The sequence below is a fragment of the Peromyscus californicus genome, unplaced genomic scaffold (assembly GCF_007827085.1).
Source record: "Peromyscus californicus insignis strain IS unplaced genomic scaffold, ASM782708v3 Scaffold_24__1_contigs__length_46423439, whole genome shotgun sequence".
NCBI classification, from domain to species: Eukaryota; Metazoa; Chordata; class Mammalia; order Rodentia; family Cricetidae; genus Peromyscus; species Peromyscus californicus.
Genome location: NW_026294535.1, coordinates 6,961,899 through 6,980,879, shown reverse-complemented (window position 1 = coordinate 6,980,879; position 18,981 = coordinate 6,961,899). Strand labels below are relative to the sequence as shown.

General features: G+C 44.1%; 1 protein-coding gene across 4 annotated transcripts in view; it reads right to left on the bottom strand.

Moving 5' to 3' along the window:
• Nucleotides 1-18,981, bottom strand: part of Gnptab (N-acetylglucosamine-1-phosphate transferase subunits alpha and beta) — a 77,040-nt gene that overhangs the window by 30,078 nt on the left and 27,981 nt on the right. For all 4 annotated transcript variants that reach the window (XR_008221592.1, XM_052753045.1, XM_052753046.1 and 1 more), the window contains exons 3-7: nt 17,975-18,094; nt 17,412-17,453; nt 15,351-15,556; nt 10,723-10,787; nt 10,264-10,398 (exon numbers count right to left, since the gene is read on the bottom strand). Coding sequence is in view for 3 of the 4 variants with exons in the window: in XM_052753045.1 (XP_052609005.1) it covers nt 10,264-10,398; nt 10,723-10,787; nt 15,351-15,556; nt 17,412-17,453; nt 17,975-18,094 (568 nt within the window). In the remaining variant the exon portion in view is untranslated. The remainder of the gene's footprint in view (nt 1-10,263; nt 10,399-10,722; nt 10,788-15,350; nt 15,557-17,411; nt 17,454-17,974; nt 18,095-18,981) is intronic.

The window sequence follows — 18,981 nt, the reverse complement described above, 5'->3', positions numbered from 1 at the left end:
CTCCAGACACTATATAAGGAAGAAAGATTATCATTAATGGATAAGATAAGGTCCATGGAATCATGTGTTTCTGAGGAACATAAAAACTTCTATGATTCCATGAGAAATCTGGAGTCCCTTGCCAGAGAGGAGGTTCACTCCATAGAACAGACTCTAGGTGCTCGTTTGCAGGCCTTAGAAGAAACTCTCAGTAAACATGACAAGGGACCTAATAAGCAGAAGAGCAAGACCATAGAGGTTGTAACATCTCCAAATGGCTCTCACACAATGGCTTATCCTGTTATCATCCATGAGAAGCCAGCGGATGACACACACCCTGAGCCATATACTACATATACAGTACAACCAATTTCAACAAGGGACTTTAAAAATATAAAGGAAGCAGTAGTTACATATGGGATACACTCCACATATGTAAAACAATTGTTAAATTCGTGGTCTACCTCACATAGAATCATCCCAGATGACTGGCATCAGTTAATTTCAGCTGTTCTAGAATATAGTCAGCAGCTACAGTGGAAAAGCTGGTTGAGAGAAGAGGCAAAAAATTTAGAACAACAAGGTAAAATCAGAGGTTTTGTGATCTCCCAAGATCAAATACTTGGTGAGGGATGTTTCGCTGACAGGAATGTACAAGCCACTTATGATGAACATACAATATCCCTATGCCGTACAGCAGCTCTAAATGCTTGGGAAAAAATTCCAGAACCTGGAAAACCAACTGAGGTATACACAAAGATATTTCAGGGACCACACGAATCCTTCACTGATTTTTTACAAAGACTGAACACAGCTATAACAAGAGCTGTATCAGATAAAGAATTAAGAAAAGTATTAACTGAGTCCTTGGCGTTCGACAATGCTAATGCAGAATGCAGAAGAATACTTACACCATTAAAGATCAGATCAGCTCCTTTGGAAGAGTGGATTCAGTATACTAATGGTGTTGAGTCTCGTAACTACAGTAATGAGGCTTGGATAGGAGAGACAAATCCCAGAGGTGAAAGAAGGCCCCATGTTACCAAATGTTTTAAATGTGGTACACCAGGTCATATAAGTAAAAACTGTACGTGGGGTACTCCTAGGAGTAATACTTCTTTTAGGAATAGCCTAAACAGGAGACCCCAACCACCTCCCGGATTATGTAGAAGGTGTGGCAAAGGCCGACATTGGACCAGTGAGTGCAGATCAAAAATAGATATACGAGGTAACCCTTTACTGGCGGGAAACGCCTCAGGGGGCCTCTTGCAGGCCCCCAAATCAAATGTAGTACGAACATTCCCAGCCACTGTGGAAGAAATTCCTCTCCAAGACAACTGAATAAACCAATGCCTAATGTAAAAACCGATACTGCAATGGATGATAAAACAGCTCTGATGGATGGATCACAGTTTACAAAGAACACTATAAAACAAATATTTTGGCAGACTTCCATAAATGATCAAAGACCAAAGCTTAGAATTCGAATTAATGGCCTGGTTATGGAGGGACTGGTAGACACAGGTGCAGATGTGACTATAATTACACCAAAATCATGGCATCCAAATTGGCCTCTTCAAGAGGTAGATGTCCAACTTTTAGGGATTGGCACCCTATCTCAGATAAAACAGAGTTCGAGATGGGTTGAATGCACAGGGCCAGAAGGACAGAGAGGAAGGCTGAAGCCATATGTAGCAAATGTAGCAGTAAATCTTTGGGGCCGAGATCTGTTACAATAATGGAAATACCCATCTTCCAAAAATCATAAGGCCTTGGATATCCGGATGTTTACAGCAGAAAGAAAGAATCTATTGGTACCAATCTACACACGGTAAAATCTCACTGTCTAACATCTATCTCTCTATCAATCTAGAAAAGTTGTGGTTCCAATTCAATTATAAGCCAAGCTGGCTTTGGAGATGGAATTGGCTCACTCCTTCTCTAAACCCAAGCACATTGCTAAAAGAAAAGTTTGAAAGATTCTTCAGTCCCATATCTGAAGAGCCCTCTGGTGTGGGACAGAAGGACCAATAAAAGGGACCATTGTCTTCTAGATTCTAATTCTCTCCATGCTTACTCTTGATTTCTCAGAATCCTTTCTTACATGCTATGTTCTCTTTAAATCCAAATCTTCCATTTTGATAACAAATAAGTTTTTCTAATAGCAATCTCAGAAGTCTCCAGAAGGAAGATGGGGCCCCAACAACAACTCTACCCAATCCAGAATGATGCCATGGTAATCATCATCATACTACACTTCTTACCGGAATTTCAGACAATCTTACCCATTACTCTAAGACTTACTGCAGAACCTACAGTTAGTCTAACTGAGATTTAACTATCTGAGCTTTCTCACAGTACCCAACAGAGATAACATCACCCCCTAAACAGCAGGAAGCAATTCTAAGAAAACGACGCCCCTTCTCCCTTAGGTTTCATAATTCTCAGGGTTATGGATGATGGTTATAGGGTTGGGGGTGGAAGGAAATATTAAACTCAGTATTCCAAAAAAAAAAAAAAAGAAGAAGAAATGGAATGGATAGGTATAAGATATTATGGTAGATTATTATGTATACTAGTAAACAAATTTAGTAAAATAGTAGCCTTAAATAATTTGCACTGTAATTTGCACTGTTATGGGTTCTTATATGTTGATACAAATGTAAACTATTTTTATATTCCTGTTTAAGATAATTTGTATATTGATACAAATATGGAACTATATTTGTTATAATGTACATATATTTCTACTCTTATTTGAAATACTTGTATATTGATACAAATGTAAATTTATATCTGTCATACTTATGTAGGTTCTACTTCTGTTTAGGATATTCGGTATATTGATATATATTTAAGATTATTGTCATATTGCATATCGCACTATATACTCCTACCTCTGTTATAACATCTTGTGTATTGTCACAATTTTGAAGTTATCGTTCTTTACCATGCACTTGCTTATAGACTGTTTACCTTGTTTACGTGAAGCCTTAGTCCTTAGGTTATTTCGGTAGATAAGACTTATAGATTTATAGTCACCTATGCTTGTCATCTCTATAGTTACGTTAGTTAGGTTATCCAGATTTACAGATACATAGGTCAGATGGACAGGTAATCTTCAAACACTTCATAGACCTAGAGAATATGGCATTTAAATAACTTAGAATTCTGTTGATGTGAGACACAATTGCTCCTGGCTGCACCAATTTGATCCCGAGAGAATGTTGGGCTTCTAAGACATTTCCATTTGGAAGTTTGTCTTCTTGGCACAAAATGGCCTACTGGGCAAAGAACTGCCCTTGCCTCGACGGCTGACAGTACTAATGCAATGCTATCCTTTCTGGACAAGTGGGACACAAGGAAAGCGACCACTGTACTCTGCCAAGACAGGGTAATATGGTCTTTCAGAATTCCTGCTTCTGAAAATGGTCTGTCAGATACTTTAGGCCTGTAGCCAATTTGAATGCACCAACAATGCTGAGAAACATTAGGTGACTGTCCAGGCTGCCAGCTGTCTCCGTCTACTCTCGCAAGATTCCCGAAAGTTGTTTGCATCCATGTACCATTTCTCAGGTACCATTATATTCCTTCTCAGGTCTTTGGTGGGATTGAAGACTAGCAGTTATAGTTACAACTTAGTAGATAGAACATATTAAGTATTAGATTCAGGTTCTTTAGGATAGGACACCTTTTGGAAGGATCTTTGTAACATGCCATTTACCTATGCTCTATACTTCTCTGGACTTTAGTATGTGTTTGTTGCTTGATATTGTTTGCATTGGTTGTACTTCCATCTTATCTAGGTCATTATCCCTCATTATTCCTGGACAATATTTGATAACCATTCCTTTGTATATAGTCTTGTATTAGGTTAGAACTTTCTTATTTAGACAAAAAGGGGGAGATGTAGTGGGTAGCCATTCCAGCTTTGATCTGGAAGTTCCAACCCCCATTGAGACTTCGGCAACTGTCACGCCTACAAGGCGGGGCCAAGGGAGGTGCCGGGGGACCCGAGATCTGGATCGGCGGGCGCTCGCTCTGTTGCGGGACCCTGGACTGGAGAGGTGGACTGAGCAGAGCTCCAGAGAACACCGCTGGACTGTGATACACCTTCCCCAGACTCCGCGACCTACCTATTCCTTAATTTGTAAGTTACGCCATTAAATAAATCTCCTTTTAACTACGTGGAGTGGCCTTAATAATTTCACCAATAATTATGGGGGTGGGAGGGGGGCGTGAAGGCCACCGTGCAGTTGTGGAAGTCAGAGGACACCTTTCAGGAGTCTGTCCTCTCCTTCCAACATGTGGGTCCACAGGACTGAATTTAGTCAGAAGATCTGGCAGCAAGCACCTTAACCCATCTCAACAGCTCATACATACAAGCAGCTGCCTAGGACTGGCTTCTAACTACATCATCAAAAATCAGAAATGGGTGAGTTTGAGGCTAGTCTGGTCTACAGAGCAAATTCTAGGACAGCCAGGACTGTTATAGAGAAACCTTGTCTCGGAAAAACATTAAAAAAAAAATTCAGAAATAGGTTCTCTCAGTAACCACACAACAGTTAAAAGAGATAAAAGGAAAAGAACTTTAAAGGACTGATTTTTTTTCTGCCTCTCAAGGGGCAGTGGTAAGGGGCATGAAGTATCCTCTGCTGTCCACTAGGTGGCAACCCAACCCTGCAACGTTATTACTAGTACTGGCCCGATCTTCTGCTGGAAAAGGATCTGATATGTGCCTTGATCCTGGATATACATATTTTGGTGGCAAATGTCATCTATTGATGGAGGTTGATTTCCGGTAAGGTTGAGTAGCTGTGGCTTCTGCTGAAGGATGGAGTTCTCAGCTAGAGCTGCTCTTTTTGCCACCACCTCTGCAGAGCTGGGACTCCAGGCTTTCTGTGTGACACCAGAATCTGGTTTGGGACCCAACCCCAGGCCTCTGGTACGCTCTGTTGGCATCCAACCCATTGAGATACATCCTCAGCTTCAAAAATTCATGAAACACCCCTAAACATATTTCTACGAGAAAGTACAATTCTTAGCATTGATGACCAAAAAACCCAACCCAAACCAACCAACCAAACAACAACAAATAAACTGATTCTGAAGTATTGACTATGGCCAGAATGTAACTATTTACAACCACCTCAAAAGTATGAAATTTGCTTCCATCTTTTATAAATTCTAAAATTACATGTATACCAAAGAATTACTTGAAGATAAATTTCCTGGGTAGGAAAGACATCTCGGGATAACGGCACTAGATACCAAGCATGCATGACATTGATTCCCAGGACCCACATGGGGGACAGACTGTCTCTTGTCCTGTGACCTCCACACATGCACACTGTGGCACTTACACACACACACACACACACACACTATAAATGTAAATAACAAAAAATTTCCTTATCATTTATTATCAGCAAATGTGTATCTATTTCCTATATTTATATACTTAGAGTCATATAAAAATTTCTCAAGCCAAAGAGGAGAACGGCAAATCCCAGAGAACGTCAGGGGCTCAGACAAGCATCCCCGAGGACAACTCAGAAGGTGCAATGTAAGTTGGTTTTAAATCTGGGTTGACTTGATTTTCATGTTATTAAGTAGACTTTGGGACTTGATTTTCATGTTATTAAGTAGACTTTGGGATAAAAACACTTCCGAGACGACTAACTGGATCTGATAAGTCAGGGCTGCTAGGTTTTAAACAGTCCCGATGGCTGTTCCAAAGCTAAAGTTAGTTCCATAACCGTTGCTTCATTTGCTGACTATTCATTTTAGAAATAAAGCAAAAAGAAAGTCGTGCATTAAAAATCAAGTGAGGCCGGGCAGTGGTGGCGCACGCCTTTAAGCCCAGAACTTAGGAGGCAGAGGCAGGCGGATCTCTGTGAGTTCAAGGCCAGTCTGGTTTACAGAGCGAGTTCCAGGACAGGCACCAAAAAACTACACAGAGAAACCCTGTCTTGAAACCAACCCCCCCCCCCAAAAAAAATCAAAATCAAGTGAGTAAGATACTTTCATGGAGGCCACTAAAGGTGTGTTTGTAATAATATTACGTAGCCAAGTATTATGTGGCCAAGTAGCCTTTATCTAAAATGCTTGGGACCAGAAGGGTTTTAGTGCTAGGAGTGGTTTTTTGTTGTTTGTTTTTTGAGACAGAGTCTTACCATAAAGTTTTGGCCTGGAACTTGCTATGGAGACCAGGTTGGCCTTGAACTCAAAATGCCACCCGCCTCTGCCTCCTGAGTGCTGGGATTAAAGGTGTGCACCACCACACCACTGTGTCTGTTTTGTTTCAGGCCTGGCATGGTTGCACACACCTTTAATCTTATCACTCAGGAAGCAGAGGTAGGTGGATCTTTAGTTTGAGGCTTAGCCTTGTCTAGATAGTAAGTTCTAGGCCAGCTAGGACTACACAGTGAAACTCTCCCTGTCTCAAAAAGAAAAAAAAAAAAAAATCCACATATTTACATATAAGTGTGATGAACTATTTGGGGGATGAAACTCAAGTCTAAACATGAAATTCATGTTTCACATATACCTAATATACATAGCCTGAAGATAATTTAACACATTTTAAGTAATTCTGTACATAAAACAAAGTGTCATATGAGGACATAGATATACCTAATTTTACATTCGTAGTGTCATGTTGGCGCTCAGAAACTTTTGGATTTTGGAGCATTTTAGACTTTGGATTTTCAGATGAGAGATGTTTAACTGGAAGCATAATTTTTGGTGACCTTAAACAAGTCCTGAGTAGAACTCTGAGGGGGTGGAATGCAGGTGAGTTGCTAAGGCCGTAACCACCTTGCCTGTACCATCCTTCCTGGCCAAGCAATGAGCTCATCTAGCCTTCGGTGAATTAGTACAGACAGTCTGCAGACCCCTCAGTGTCTCTGAACCACACAGACACTTCAGGTTTCCCCTCGTGCACGGCTATTTTTTGTGTCTCTGTCAGCTAAGGGAGGGAGGATTTACTCTGGCTCACCATTTGAAGGAACCGTCTGGTCCATTGTGGTGAGGAAAAAACTACGGCAGGAGATTGCCTGTTCACTTCATAACACACCAGGAGGCAGGGCCGGCATGTAAACTCAAGGCCTACTTCCTAGTGATCCGCTTCATCTAGCTAAGACCCATCTCCCCAAAGCTCTACAACACTCAAAATAGTGTCAGCAGCAGCAGGGACTTCGGTGTTCAAACACAGGAGCCTTTGGGGTACATTTCTAGCCAAACCCGAAGAGGGCAACTCTGTAGCAGTCTACTCAATTAGTCACGCACTCCCCCAAAACTCTCTAATTCCTGTGCTTCAAAACACAATTTAAATCCTTGAGGTCAGGGCACACATCCTCTCCTGCACACCCGCCCACTCAGCAGCCGCCATCACTGAATTATACTTACTGCCAGCATTTCCTTGTGAACCCTGCGACGATTTCCCACCTGCTCCTCACGTGACATAGAACAGAACAAAACCCCTAAACTAAACGGAAAAGCCCTACCATGAATGAAAATGTCTAAAAACAGAAAGTTTAGAGTGAACTGAAGATAAGACACTGGAGAGAAATTCTGTATGTGTCGCATCTAAAACTTTCACTGATAAACTCTTAGGTAATTGATCAGATTATAAGATGAGTCACCTCAAGGTTTCTCAAAACAGAGAGCCCGAGAAAGGGTTGTTTGTTGTCTAGGACGAGAGTGGACAGAAGCGTTTGTACGAATTCAAATCCATTAGCTTACAAACACGGCGCAGTCTAGTCCCACATCCTCTCTTTAACAAAAAGCATGTTTTCCTTTCAGCAGGGCACAGAGAGGCGAAGGTGCAAGCACACAGCAACTCAGCGGAGCAGCACACTTCCACACCAAGCGTGGTGCCTGCCGGTCTTGAGAGCAGCGACAAGCTTTCCCCTTCAGTCCCACAGTCCGCATATGGGGAGTGCCCTTCAAGAGTGGTGCTCAGCCCTCCCCATACATATACATTCATACATACATACCCACACCCATACACTCACATAGACCCATATACATATACACATACACACATACCTGCATACATACACACACAAACACATACATACACACTCACACCCATGCATGCATGTATATACAAACTAGTATACACATACACTCTCATACACACACCTGTACACACACACACACCCATACACATACACACACACTCACACATACACATTCTCACATAGACTTCCCCCACACACACATACACGCACATTGACACCTGTATACACATGCACTCACACAGCCACACCTATACACATACTCTCTCTCTCTCTCTCTCTCTCACACACACACACACACACACACACACACACACACACACACACACACACACACAGAAACAAGTATCACCCCCCCTCAACACACAGATTTGAAGAACTGAACTCAAACATCACACCTGCTCTTCCTGCTTCTCGATTTCTCTGGTGGCTCAAGTCACCACTACCCTTTACATGCTCCACCTCCACACGCCACACGCCAGGTCACCCAAGAACAGTCTGCAGAGGCCCGCCACTACTGGACCCGCCACCTCCGTCAGGCCACACCTATCACCAGCAGCACATCCAAGGCCGTCCGTCAGCACCGAGGAGCAGGTGCAGCAGAGCAGAATGGGAAATGTCACACAAAAGCAGATGATGGAGAAGCAGGAGGAATCCCTAACTGCTTTTTAAACTTTGATTAATGTGGGCTTCCGGAAACGGAATAAAGTCATTCTTCCCACATAAGGGAGATGAGCCGATAACAGTGAATAGTGGAAAGTGCAAACGTGCATGTGTCTGTAATTCTGGGACCAGCCACTAAAAAGTCAAGACGCCAAATAAAACTTTGGCTGAAACAAAAGCTCATCTATGGCTTTAACTGCTCAAATCAGTAGTGAAACTGCCTCCGGGGAAGGAGATGTGGTGTCTGTTTTAGAGTTACTACAGATCAACCACAAGGTCAGCCCAAACAGAGCGAGTGCTGTTCCACTCCACACAAGTACCGCACACTAACCAATCACACTTCTGGAATTCCTCCCCTACTACAATGAAGGAAAGCTCCCAGGGTGGCCGGGCACAGGGGTGCCGCAGAGACCGGAAGATTGTAGGTTTGAGGACAGCCCAGTCTACACAGCAAGTTGCAGGCCAGACAGAATTATGTAGCGAGACCTGTCCCAGACAAAAACGAAGAGGAAGAAGAGGAGAAACAGAAAGACAGAGCCAGCTAGCTATGGGGGAGGGTAGGATCTACGAAACAAACAAACAAAAAAGAGCAGACGTCATCCGCATCATCGTTTTCGTCTAAACATAACACCAAGCAAATGAAAAACCTGTGAGGCCTAGTGAATGAGGAGAAAGAAATGTGTTAAAGGGAACTTGGGGATGGAGTGACTAATGCCAGAACGGAGTAAGAACTCCCTTCCTCCCTTCCCGTGACCCCCACTTCTCCATCCCCCACAAACCGAAACAGTACACTAAGAGGAAGTGGGAACCAAGCAAGCCGGACCTAGCGGCAGAATTTCACAAACCCAAGAAGCAGATCCCCAGAGTTCCAGAGGCTCGGACTCCACACCCTCTCCGCTAAGAGACGCTTGTGTTTACCACCTGGAATCTGATACAATAGCCTGACCTAAGTAAGGTCGACTAGAAAACACACGTGGACTGTGTCCTGAATCTATGTATGTTCAGGAAAAGGCCGGTTGGGGCTGAAGGGTAAGAAATATACACAATCCTGAACACATTGATGCCTGGATTTGCTATTAATGAATCAGAGTTTCACATGATCAAACATTATAAATGTCTGAAGTATATATAACCCTTTTATGAATGAAAACATTTATAAATATGCCCATTGGAGTTCTCACTGCTTTTATTACTTTTTCCAACACACACACACACACACACACACACACACACACACACACACACACACACACACACCACTCAATGTAAAAAAAAATAACGATAAATTATAAAAGTAGTAATTTCAGAGCTGAGTTTGGAGGCACAAATCTGTAGTACCAGCACTTGAGTGGCTGAGGCAGGGGGATTGCTACAATTTCAAAACCAATCTGGCTGTAGAGTAAGGCCTACCTAGTCTCAAAAGAGAGCAAGGAATGGGGACCTGCTGTGCAGATTTACTTTTCTGACAGCGGGCTGTGACAGGTCAGAGTTCATCTTTGATTGGGCTATCCTTGGAACAAAATGCAACATGGGTCAAGAGAGAAGGGTCACACGTGGGATGAGACGAGCCGCGCTGGTGGGTCTTTCCTGCTCTTACCAGTTTGATTTTAGAAGAAAGGTTTTCTGGCAGTTTTGTCTTCAGCTGACTTGTCTCCTTGAACGTGGGCGGGAATCCACTCAGGAAGGCCAAGTCTTGCATCAGCACTAAGCCCGGGACTTCTTTGTCTGTCGTCTGAAATCAGAGGAGAAGACTAAACTCGCCTCCCGTCTCGAAGCTGGTGCGCCTCCACGCCTCCACTGTGTCCTGAGCTTCAGATTACATGCCACCGTAGTGGGCACTCACTGGCACCAGGAGGCTAGCCTCAGAGGAAAAGCTCTTAAGGAGCATAGCACGGTGGCTCAGGACTGCAATCCCAGAATTCCCAAGGGGAGGCAGGAAGATTGCAAGTTGAAGGCCAGATGGGACGACATAGCAAGACCTAAGGAAAACAGCTTTAGTACTCATGCTTTCATTCCAGTCTAATGCAAAAGTACAGCCAGATTTAAAATGACATACCAAGTAGGCTCTCCAGACTGTCTGCTTGCTGCTTCTCTTCAACAGTCCAGCATGGGCATCCTCCACTACAACAGACAATGCAAGAAACAAGCACACGTTTAACAAATACTTACCTGACTCTCGGGGAGAACACCATACAGAGCATTTTGGGGAGCTACTAAAATAGCATAATACATTGTTTCAAAAAAAGTCGTTACAGACGATAAAATTAGCACATTCAAGAAAGGAGGCACACTGTAAAGCAGTGTATAACCGAACACTAAATTCTGCACTGCCAAGAGATTTGTGCAGGCAGCAGCAACATGGAGGGCTCTGTGGAAACAAACTTAAGCTGGACTGAAAGGAATAGAGGGTGGGATGACAGAAAAATCACAGCTGTAACAGCAAACCTGGACGAGAAAACAAAACACTGTCTGACTACATGAAACACCTCTGAGAATGTCATTAATGTCAAATAAGAGTAGCCAGACAAGGAAAGGGGGCGTGAACAACAGTAGAGGTGTTTATATGAAAGCAAGCAGCTGCCTGATAGCCACTATTCCCTGAAGAAGCAACCTTCTCAGAGCTGGGGGTGGGGGGCACACAGCCACAAGAGAAGCATGAAGAAAAGGGTAGAAGTGGTCACCGAAGGTGCTGCCGACATCCAGGACGGAGGGAACCAGGAGACACTCAGCGTGCCGGCTCCGATCGGGATCTTCCAGAGGGACAAAGGAGGCAGGTTCTACAATTTACAGTCTGGGGAGATGGACAGCAACCCTGGGCAAGAGGCTCAAGCCCGTAACAACAGCGCTGGGGCTCGGGCTGCAGCTGAGTGGGCCAGCACCTGCTTAGGGTGCTCAAGGCCCGGGGAACGCTGCAGGAAAGGAAGTTCTGGAACAGTCTAACAGAAGGCCCTATAATCTCAACTCTCACGAAGTTGATGCAAGACGACTGTCATGAGTTCAAAGCTAGCCTGTGCACAGTGAATGCTGGACCAGCCAGGGCCATACACAGTATCTCAAAAGACCACCACCAGCAGCAACAACAACAACCCCACCCCTAAAAGCAGCAGCATGGACGTTAGGCGTGACCGTGACTTCAAAACACATTTATCAGGTAACTGTCTCCACAGGTAGAAAGGGACAATATGCTGGTAAACTGGAGAATTCTAACAGGACTGGTATGTGTGATATAACATGCATGTAATCTCATCAAAGACTTCACAACACTCTCAACGCTACCTTCATGTTTAAGTAGACTGACTACTTAACAGGGGAGATTATGACCTAACCCATTCCGACCGAAGGGTGTGAATTACACAGCAGTAGCCAACCTGGAAGATTGCTTGAGAGGTATGCCACGGCCCTTGTCTCCACCATGAACCCTACACCAAAGTTTTGAAAGAAACAGGAAGCATGTGTGTGAAATGTGTCGACAAAGCTGACAGCGATGTCGTATCCGAGCTAACAGACTAAGGACTCCCCACGCTTTGGGCCACTTAGAACAGAGCATCCAATGCAGCAAAATATCGTCTCTTACAACCAAAGGTAGAATCCGTAACCGGGGACCACAAGCCAATTCTACAAACAACCATCACAAGAGGTGTTCACCAAGAAACCGCACTGGGCTGACCTTCAAAAGGGGCAGAAGCCAACCACGCCTCACTTTCCGCGTTAGCTCCGGGCCACACTCACTGTGGCCTGGATTACCACACTTTGTGTCCCTCCTCAGTCTGCTCTCCATACACACAGAAAATGGATCTGTACGGAACACAAGGCAGACTGTCGCTCCGATGACTCCCCCGGTGCACTATGGGTTAAAGACTCTGGGTTCAATGTGGCTGCCATGACCTGCTCCCTCCCAGTTCCCTAGTCTCGTCTTGGCCTCCTTTCTCTTGCTCACTCTCTTTCACTCACTCTGGCCTCCTGCTCCTCAATCACAGCAGCTACATTCCTGATGCAGGGCCTTTGCACTGGCCACTCCCCGACAATTTTTTCTTCGGCCATTCACGTTGCTCATTACCCCCTTCACGAAGCCTGTCCCTACCACTCAATTTAGAATGTTCACACCCTTTCCCGACTCCTTTTCCAGGCCCCTATTCGGTTATTCTCCATAGCATTCTTTTCTACAAAGTATATAATTTACTTACTTGTTGTCACCAAGGACAGGACCTGCACACTGTTAAGTGGATAGGCCTGCTTCCCCTGCAGAGCAAGCCACAGGGAGCACAAAGGTCACGACCACCTCACGCATTTAAATTTTTTTTTAAATGCTGAGGATCATACACAGGGTGCATGCTAGACAAGGACTTTACCCAAGCTAGACCCACAGCCCAGTGAACATACTGTGAAAGCACCCTGGCAACAACCACCTAAAACCCAGAAGAGATCAAGAATGAAAGGAACACCCCACGGGGAAGGGGTTACATCCCCTCTCTATGTCCACTGGAAACACATTCCATCTGGGTATACAAATATGAGAAAGCTATTTGCAGTTTTTTCTGAAGGCCACTTTAGTTCGGGGGTAACGTGAACCGCCCTACCAAGGTATCATTTCTTATAAATCAAACGGTGTTAAGTGTGACTGGAAAAGCCACTTTGCTTTGGAGTCCTGGGACCAGGCTGCAGGGCTAGGCTAGGTGACGGCTAACCACGCTTCTCATCTGAAGGGAAGAGGCTTGTATTCAGAAAGCTCACACTTTCCTTCCACCTAAAAATAACGTCAGGACTAGGAGCAGCATTATGGCAGTCTTCATGATATAAACCGGTGGACGGCCAAGTTTTCTCTCAATAATCAGTAAGTTACACAAGACACCATAAATTCCTGGGCAACTGAAGATAAATTCTGAGTTCTATTACACATACAATGGAGCTGGACGATGGAGCTGGGAAAGCCAAGATAAAAGCATTATGAACGGCCCAGTCCTCCTACGGAAGAGATGGATGGGGAAGACCAGGAGATGGCTAAGAAGAGGCTGTGGCAGGAGCCAGGGCCCACCACCTGCACAGTGACCAATGGCAGCAAAGTATAATAAAAGACAAACAGGGAAGAGAATTAAGGGGACAGCCGAGCAGAACCTGCAACACCAGGAACAGGAAGGAGCTTACATCCACATGAAAAGCAAATACATACTACTGAAGTACAGTCTTCTAAGAGACAGTGAACCAATGAGATGAGGATTTTCGGGTTTATTTGCTAGTTCACACTAGGTAGAGAACTTTACAGACAGACAGAGAACCTCGGTGTCTGTTACAGGAGTCTGTGAAGGAAATGAAGTGAACAGGGGAGGAACCAAAGAACTGTAGGCAAAATAAAAGCAAGAGATAGGATGAGGTTGGTTATTAGTTCACCAGGTAAGAAGTACGGAAGAGGCAAAGACGCTCCCAAAGAGCGGGGCTGGAAGGTATGATGTGGACAAAACGGTACCCCGTATTGTGGAATGAGCTCGACAGCTCTTATGGCACCCAAGTCAAATTCACAGCGTCTCCAGGAAGAGGTGCCCAACGCACAGGATGACTGAGAAGAGAGACCAGAGCTAGGACACACGCGTGGCCTTGGCAGTCAGCTCTCAGCCCAGGGACTAATTACACAAGCTGCTGAGCCCTCCATTGTCTTACAGACAGCAGATGGCGGGGCCGGGAAGGGCAGGTCCAACACAGCTGGTTCTAGGAGGAAGTCAGGGTCGTCTTGTCAACTTCCCAGGGGAGGGCTAGAGACTGCAGTATTAAAAAGGGTGCTAACTCTACTCATGAAGGCTGGCTTAGCCTTCACACCCTGACCATCTACCACAGGTGCCATCCCATTGGGAGTTCAGATTTCACTGTGTGAAGCAGAAGGAATACAAGCCATTTCTGAATAGGGAGCAGGAATGCTCTGGTATGTTCTGTCCAAACTGCAGAACACAATCTCATTGAATTATATGGTAAAATAGTAAAAAAAAAAAAAACCAAAACCCAGCCTCCAGATGACTGACTGTGAGACAGGAAGTACTTTTTGTGTACCAGACTGAAGGTCTTCATAGGGTATTCAGAACATGGGCTATGATGTGTCTCATGGAGGAAATGCTTTGCAGTCCTTTCCTGAGATGACAGATGACTTACAATGCAATACAATAATGGCTCTTTGGCGTTTCTCTGGACATTTTTAGTTTATAGAATCACTTGTTTCATTCAGAATTCTGATATTCTGAGTATCAATGACAACATGGCATAGATACATACTCAGGGAGCTGGGCATGGCGGCACACACCTTTGATCTCAGCACTCAGGAGGCAGAGGCAGGTGGATCTCAGAGTCTGAGGTCAATCTGATCTACACAGTGCATTCTAGGATAGCCAGGGCTGCATAATAGAGACCCTGCCCACAACAATAAAACCTCCAATAATAATAATAATAATAATAATAATTACACACAGGGGATGGAGAGATGACTTAGCAGTCAAGAGCACTTGTTGCTCCAGCAGAGGACCTGGGTTCAATTGCCAGGACACACGTGACAGCTCACAACTTTCTATAACTCCAGTTCCAGGGGATCTGGCACCCTCTTCTGGCCTCTAGGCATGAGGGACACAGACAGACATGCAGACAAAAAACACTCAACACACAAAATAATGAATAAATCTCTCAAGAAACAGGGAAAAAAAAACTTACCATCCTTAGTACTGTCAAAAACAACAACTGACACATTAGTGGAAGGGTTTTTTGGTTTTGCGACATTGAACATGTCACTGGCAGCATGAAAAGACGGATACAGAGCTGGCAGGTCTTTCAGGGTGCTGTTGGCTGGCAAGGGCGGGTCCAGAACAAGCATGGGCACCTTGATGCAGTGCGTCAGCAGACACTCCAACTGCTTCTCACTGCGGAGACAAATAACACTTCAGCAGCGTCGCCAAGGCAAAGTTGTGGCCACCACTAAACGAGAAGCAGCGGTTAAAATCCTGAAACCTCTACAAAACTGTCAAACCTTCATACATCCATCAGTTCATCTCAAGAACGTTACATTTTTTGGTTAGGAAGTGTGGAGTAAAAATAACAAGACACACGGTACAGACACAGAGTCAAGGGTGATGTCTCATACTTGAAGGATGAGCAAAGGGGGTCAACCATGAATTCTAGGCCAGTGAAATCATGTCTGGGGGGGAGGGGGAACAAAAAATTAAGCTTGTCACCAAAATTTGCTAACTTAAAAATTCATAAGAAATTAAGCACTTCAGTACTACCATTAATATATATATATACATATATATGTGCGTGTGTGTATGTATGTGTGTGTGTGTGTGTATATATATATATACATATATATATACATATATATATATACACACACACACACATATATATATATTTGTAATTCCACTGAAGCCCCTTGTTAGCTAGTGTATTTGGATAGAGATTTTGGCTAACAGTATCATGTTGCTGGATACAATTTACCCGCCCTGGTTAGAACAATATGAGCTACACTGGACATCACACTGATAGAAACAACATCAAGTGTAGCCTGGTTTTAATGTGAGCATGTAGGAGACTTTCTACCTGAATCAAAGAAACGTCTTTAAAAATTACGTGAATAGAAGCAACAGGCACGTAACAGGGCTAGAAAGGTCACCAAGTGGGAACCCTAACCAGTACAGTGATGTTCAATTGTCTTAGCTAATAATCAAAGAAATGCACAAGAAAGCAGCCTTCACCCCATGTGCTCAGTTAACTTAGCAACCCTCAAAAACGGTGAGTCCGTGTTAACTCAAGCACTGTAAATCTGTCCCTCTCAAACACATCTGGCCTCACAGCTCTTTAGGGAACCAATGTGGTACTATATACACACTATATACTTATAACACATATACACGCACTTATAACATGCCTGCCCAATATGCTGAGAGGTATGAAGCATGAAAATAATGCATCGACATAGGAATGAAAAAGCAGGACACCTTAGGCCATAAACTATGACTGACAGTTGTGAGCTGAGTGTAGCTGGACATTCCTACAATCCCAGGAGGAGCAGAGGTTCAAGGCTATTCTCAGCTACGCAGTGAGTGTGAAGGCTAGCCTGGGCTATATGAGAGCTTCTTTCAAAAAATTAAAACAAAGGAGCGAAAAGACTGTTGAGGAACAAGGGTCAGGATCATCTCCACAAACAACCTCTTGAAAGTCTCAGTGGAAAGAAGCAGTTAAACGTTTCCATTTGTCAGCGGGAGCTGTTTTAAGGACTCAGCTGAGCCAAGCATGGTTGAAACCAATATACCTACCTAGCAAGACATATATATCTGGTTCTTGTCATTGGGCTAAATCCCCTTCCCAGTCCTTAAGTATATACAACCTGACAGCTTCCAAAGATAAGGAGAGATTAGAAATGGACACATAAATGATGGGCATAAATTTTACAGTCAAAACACAGGGTATAATTAGTTTGAAGAGGCCAAGAGAACAATGTACCAAGACGGATAAATGAGTACTCTAACCCTGCCAAAAACAAGCAGGATTTGGTTGGCCAGAGCACAAACATCTGAGTGTTCAGTCAGTCATGCTATTCAGCACTGTAAATTCTCTAATGGATGCACTTAACTGGGGTGTCAAAAACAGCAGGCAAGGGGCTGAATATGAGCAGCAGCTTAAATACAAAACACAACAGTTAAGTGCCCACAACGGATGATCCTGACACTTCATTTCAGCCCTTCAAGCTTTACTCTGAGAAGAAACCAAAATGCTTACCTCTTCTTTGTTGGTTCTGTTGTGTTCTTCCCAAGGATTTCCCTAATGAAAAGCAAACACAGCTTGTCACATATGCATGCATCAAGCTAGCGCTGGCCACAAATGTGAACAGGGAGAGTTTATGATGTTGCCTTTCTTGGTGACTTCACTGGAACCAATTTGCTAATAGGGAGTGTTACAATGCTTATGGCATTGAAAATGTAAACAAACCATATGTTCCAATGAAATGCTATCAGTAACCCTGAACTGCCAAATGTAACCAATAAAATTCACTTAAAATACCATCTTATTTTCCTTATAAAACATGGAACATGGCTGCCAGTCATTTTAGGCAGTCTTATACGCCATGACGGAGAGAAGTCATTGCAGTATGTGGTGGAAATGACCTGCAACTGTGTACTGGTGACATTTAAAAGAAATAAGTGGGGAAGCTCTTAGCAAATCTTCCAGATGAGAGGGAGGGAACAGTGAGCAGCCAGCTCTGAGGGATCACTCTGCCCATTTCTGACATACATCTCCGAGAGCTCACAGCCACCCGCGGACTTCGTTTTCAGTTGATTTACCTCATAGCTTTCTGCTCTTCCTCCATCTGCTCCCGGACCTGCTTCAGTTCCTTGAGCAGTTCAAGGTCTGTGCCATTCACCCAGGTGTAGACCACGTCGATCGGCATGGGCAGACAGAGCCTAGGGCAAATCCACAAGTCCTCCAGCTTAATTGTAGGTTTCCACAACGTTTGGGGAAAGACTAGAACAGAACTTAGATTTAAGAATTTAGACTTAAGCCAAGTGGCGGTGGTGGCGGCGCACGCCTTTAATCCCAGCACTCGGGAGGCAGAGTCAGGCGGATCTCTGTGAGTTCGAGGCCAGCCTGGGCTACCAAGTGAGTTCCAGGAAAGGCGCAAAGCTACACAGAGAAACCCTGTCTCGAAAAACCAAAAAAAAAAAAAAGAATTTAGATTTAAGCCAAGTGGCGGTGGTGGCCGCACACGCCTTTGATCCCAGCACTGGGGAGGCAGAGGCAGGTGGGTCTCTGAGTTTGAGGCCAGCCTGGTCTACAGAGCAACTTCCAGACCAGCCAGGATTACACAGAGAAACACTGTCTTAAAAAACAAAACACAGGGTTGGGGATTTAGCTCAGTGGTAGAGCTCTTGCCTAGCAAGCGCAAGGCCCTGGGTTAGGTCCTCAGCTCTGGGGGAAAAAAAAAACCCACAAAGAAAAAACAAAAAACATCAAAACAAACAAACAAACAAAAACAAAAAGAGTTTAAATTTAGACATTATCAAGGAAACTCAACGAAAAGGTCACAGAACCATGGCATCCACGTTCAACAGAACCACGTGCTTTCCTGGGGCCACCGTCGACAGGAGTGGTATCTAACAAATGCCATCCTTGTGAACTGCATTGTGTTAGAAACGTCATGAAATTTCCATCATTTGATCCTCACAACCACCCTATAAAAAAGTTGATTTATCTTTCCTTTTTAGAGGTTACCTGAGGGGCTATCAAGATGGCTCAGTGAATTCAAAGTGCTTGCCGCACAAACCTAAAACCCTGAGTTTGATCCCTGAGA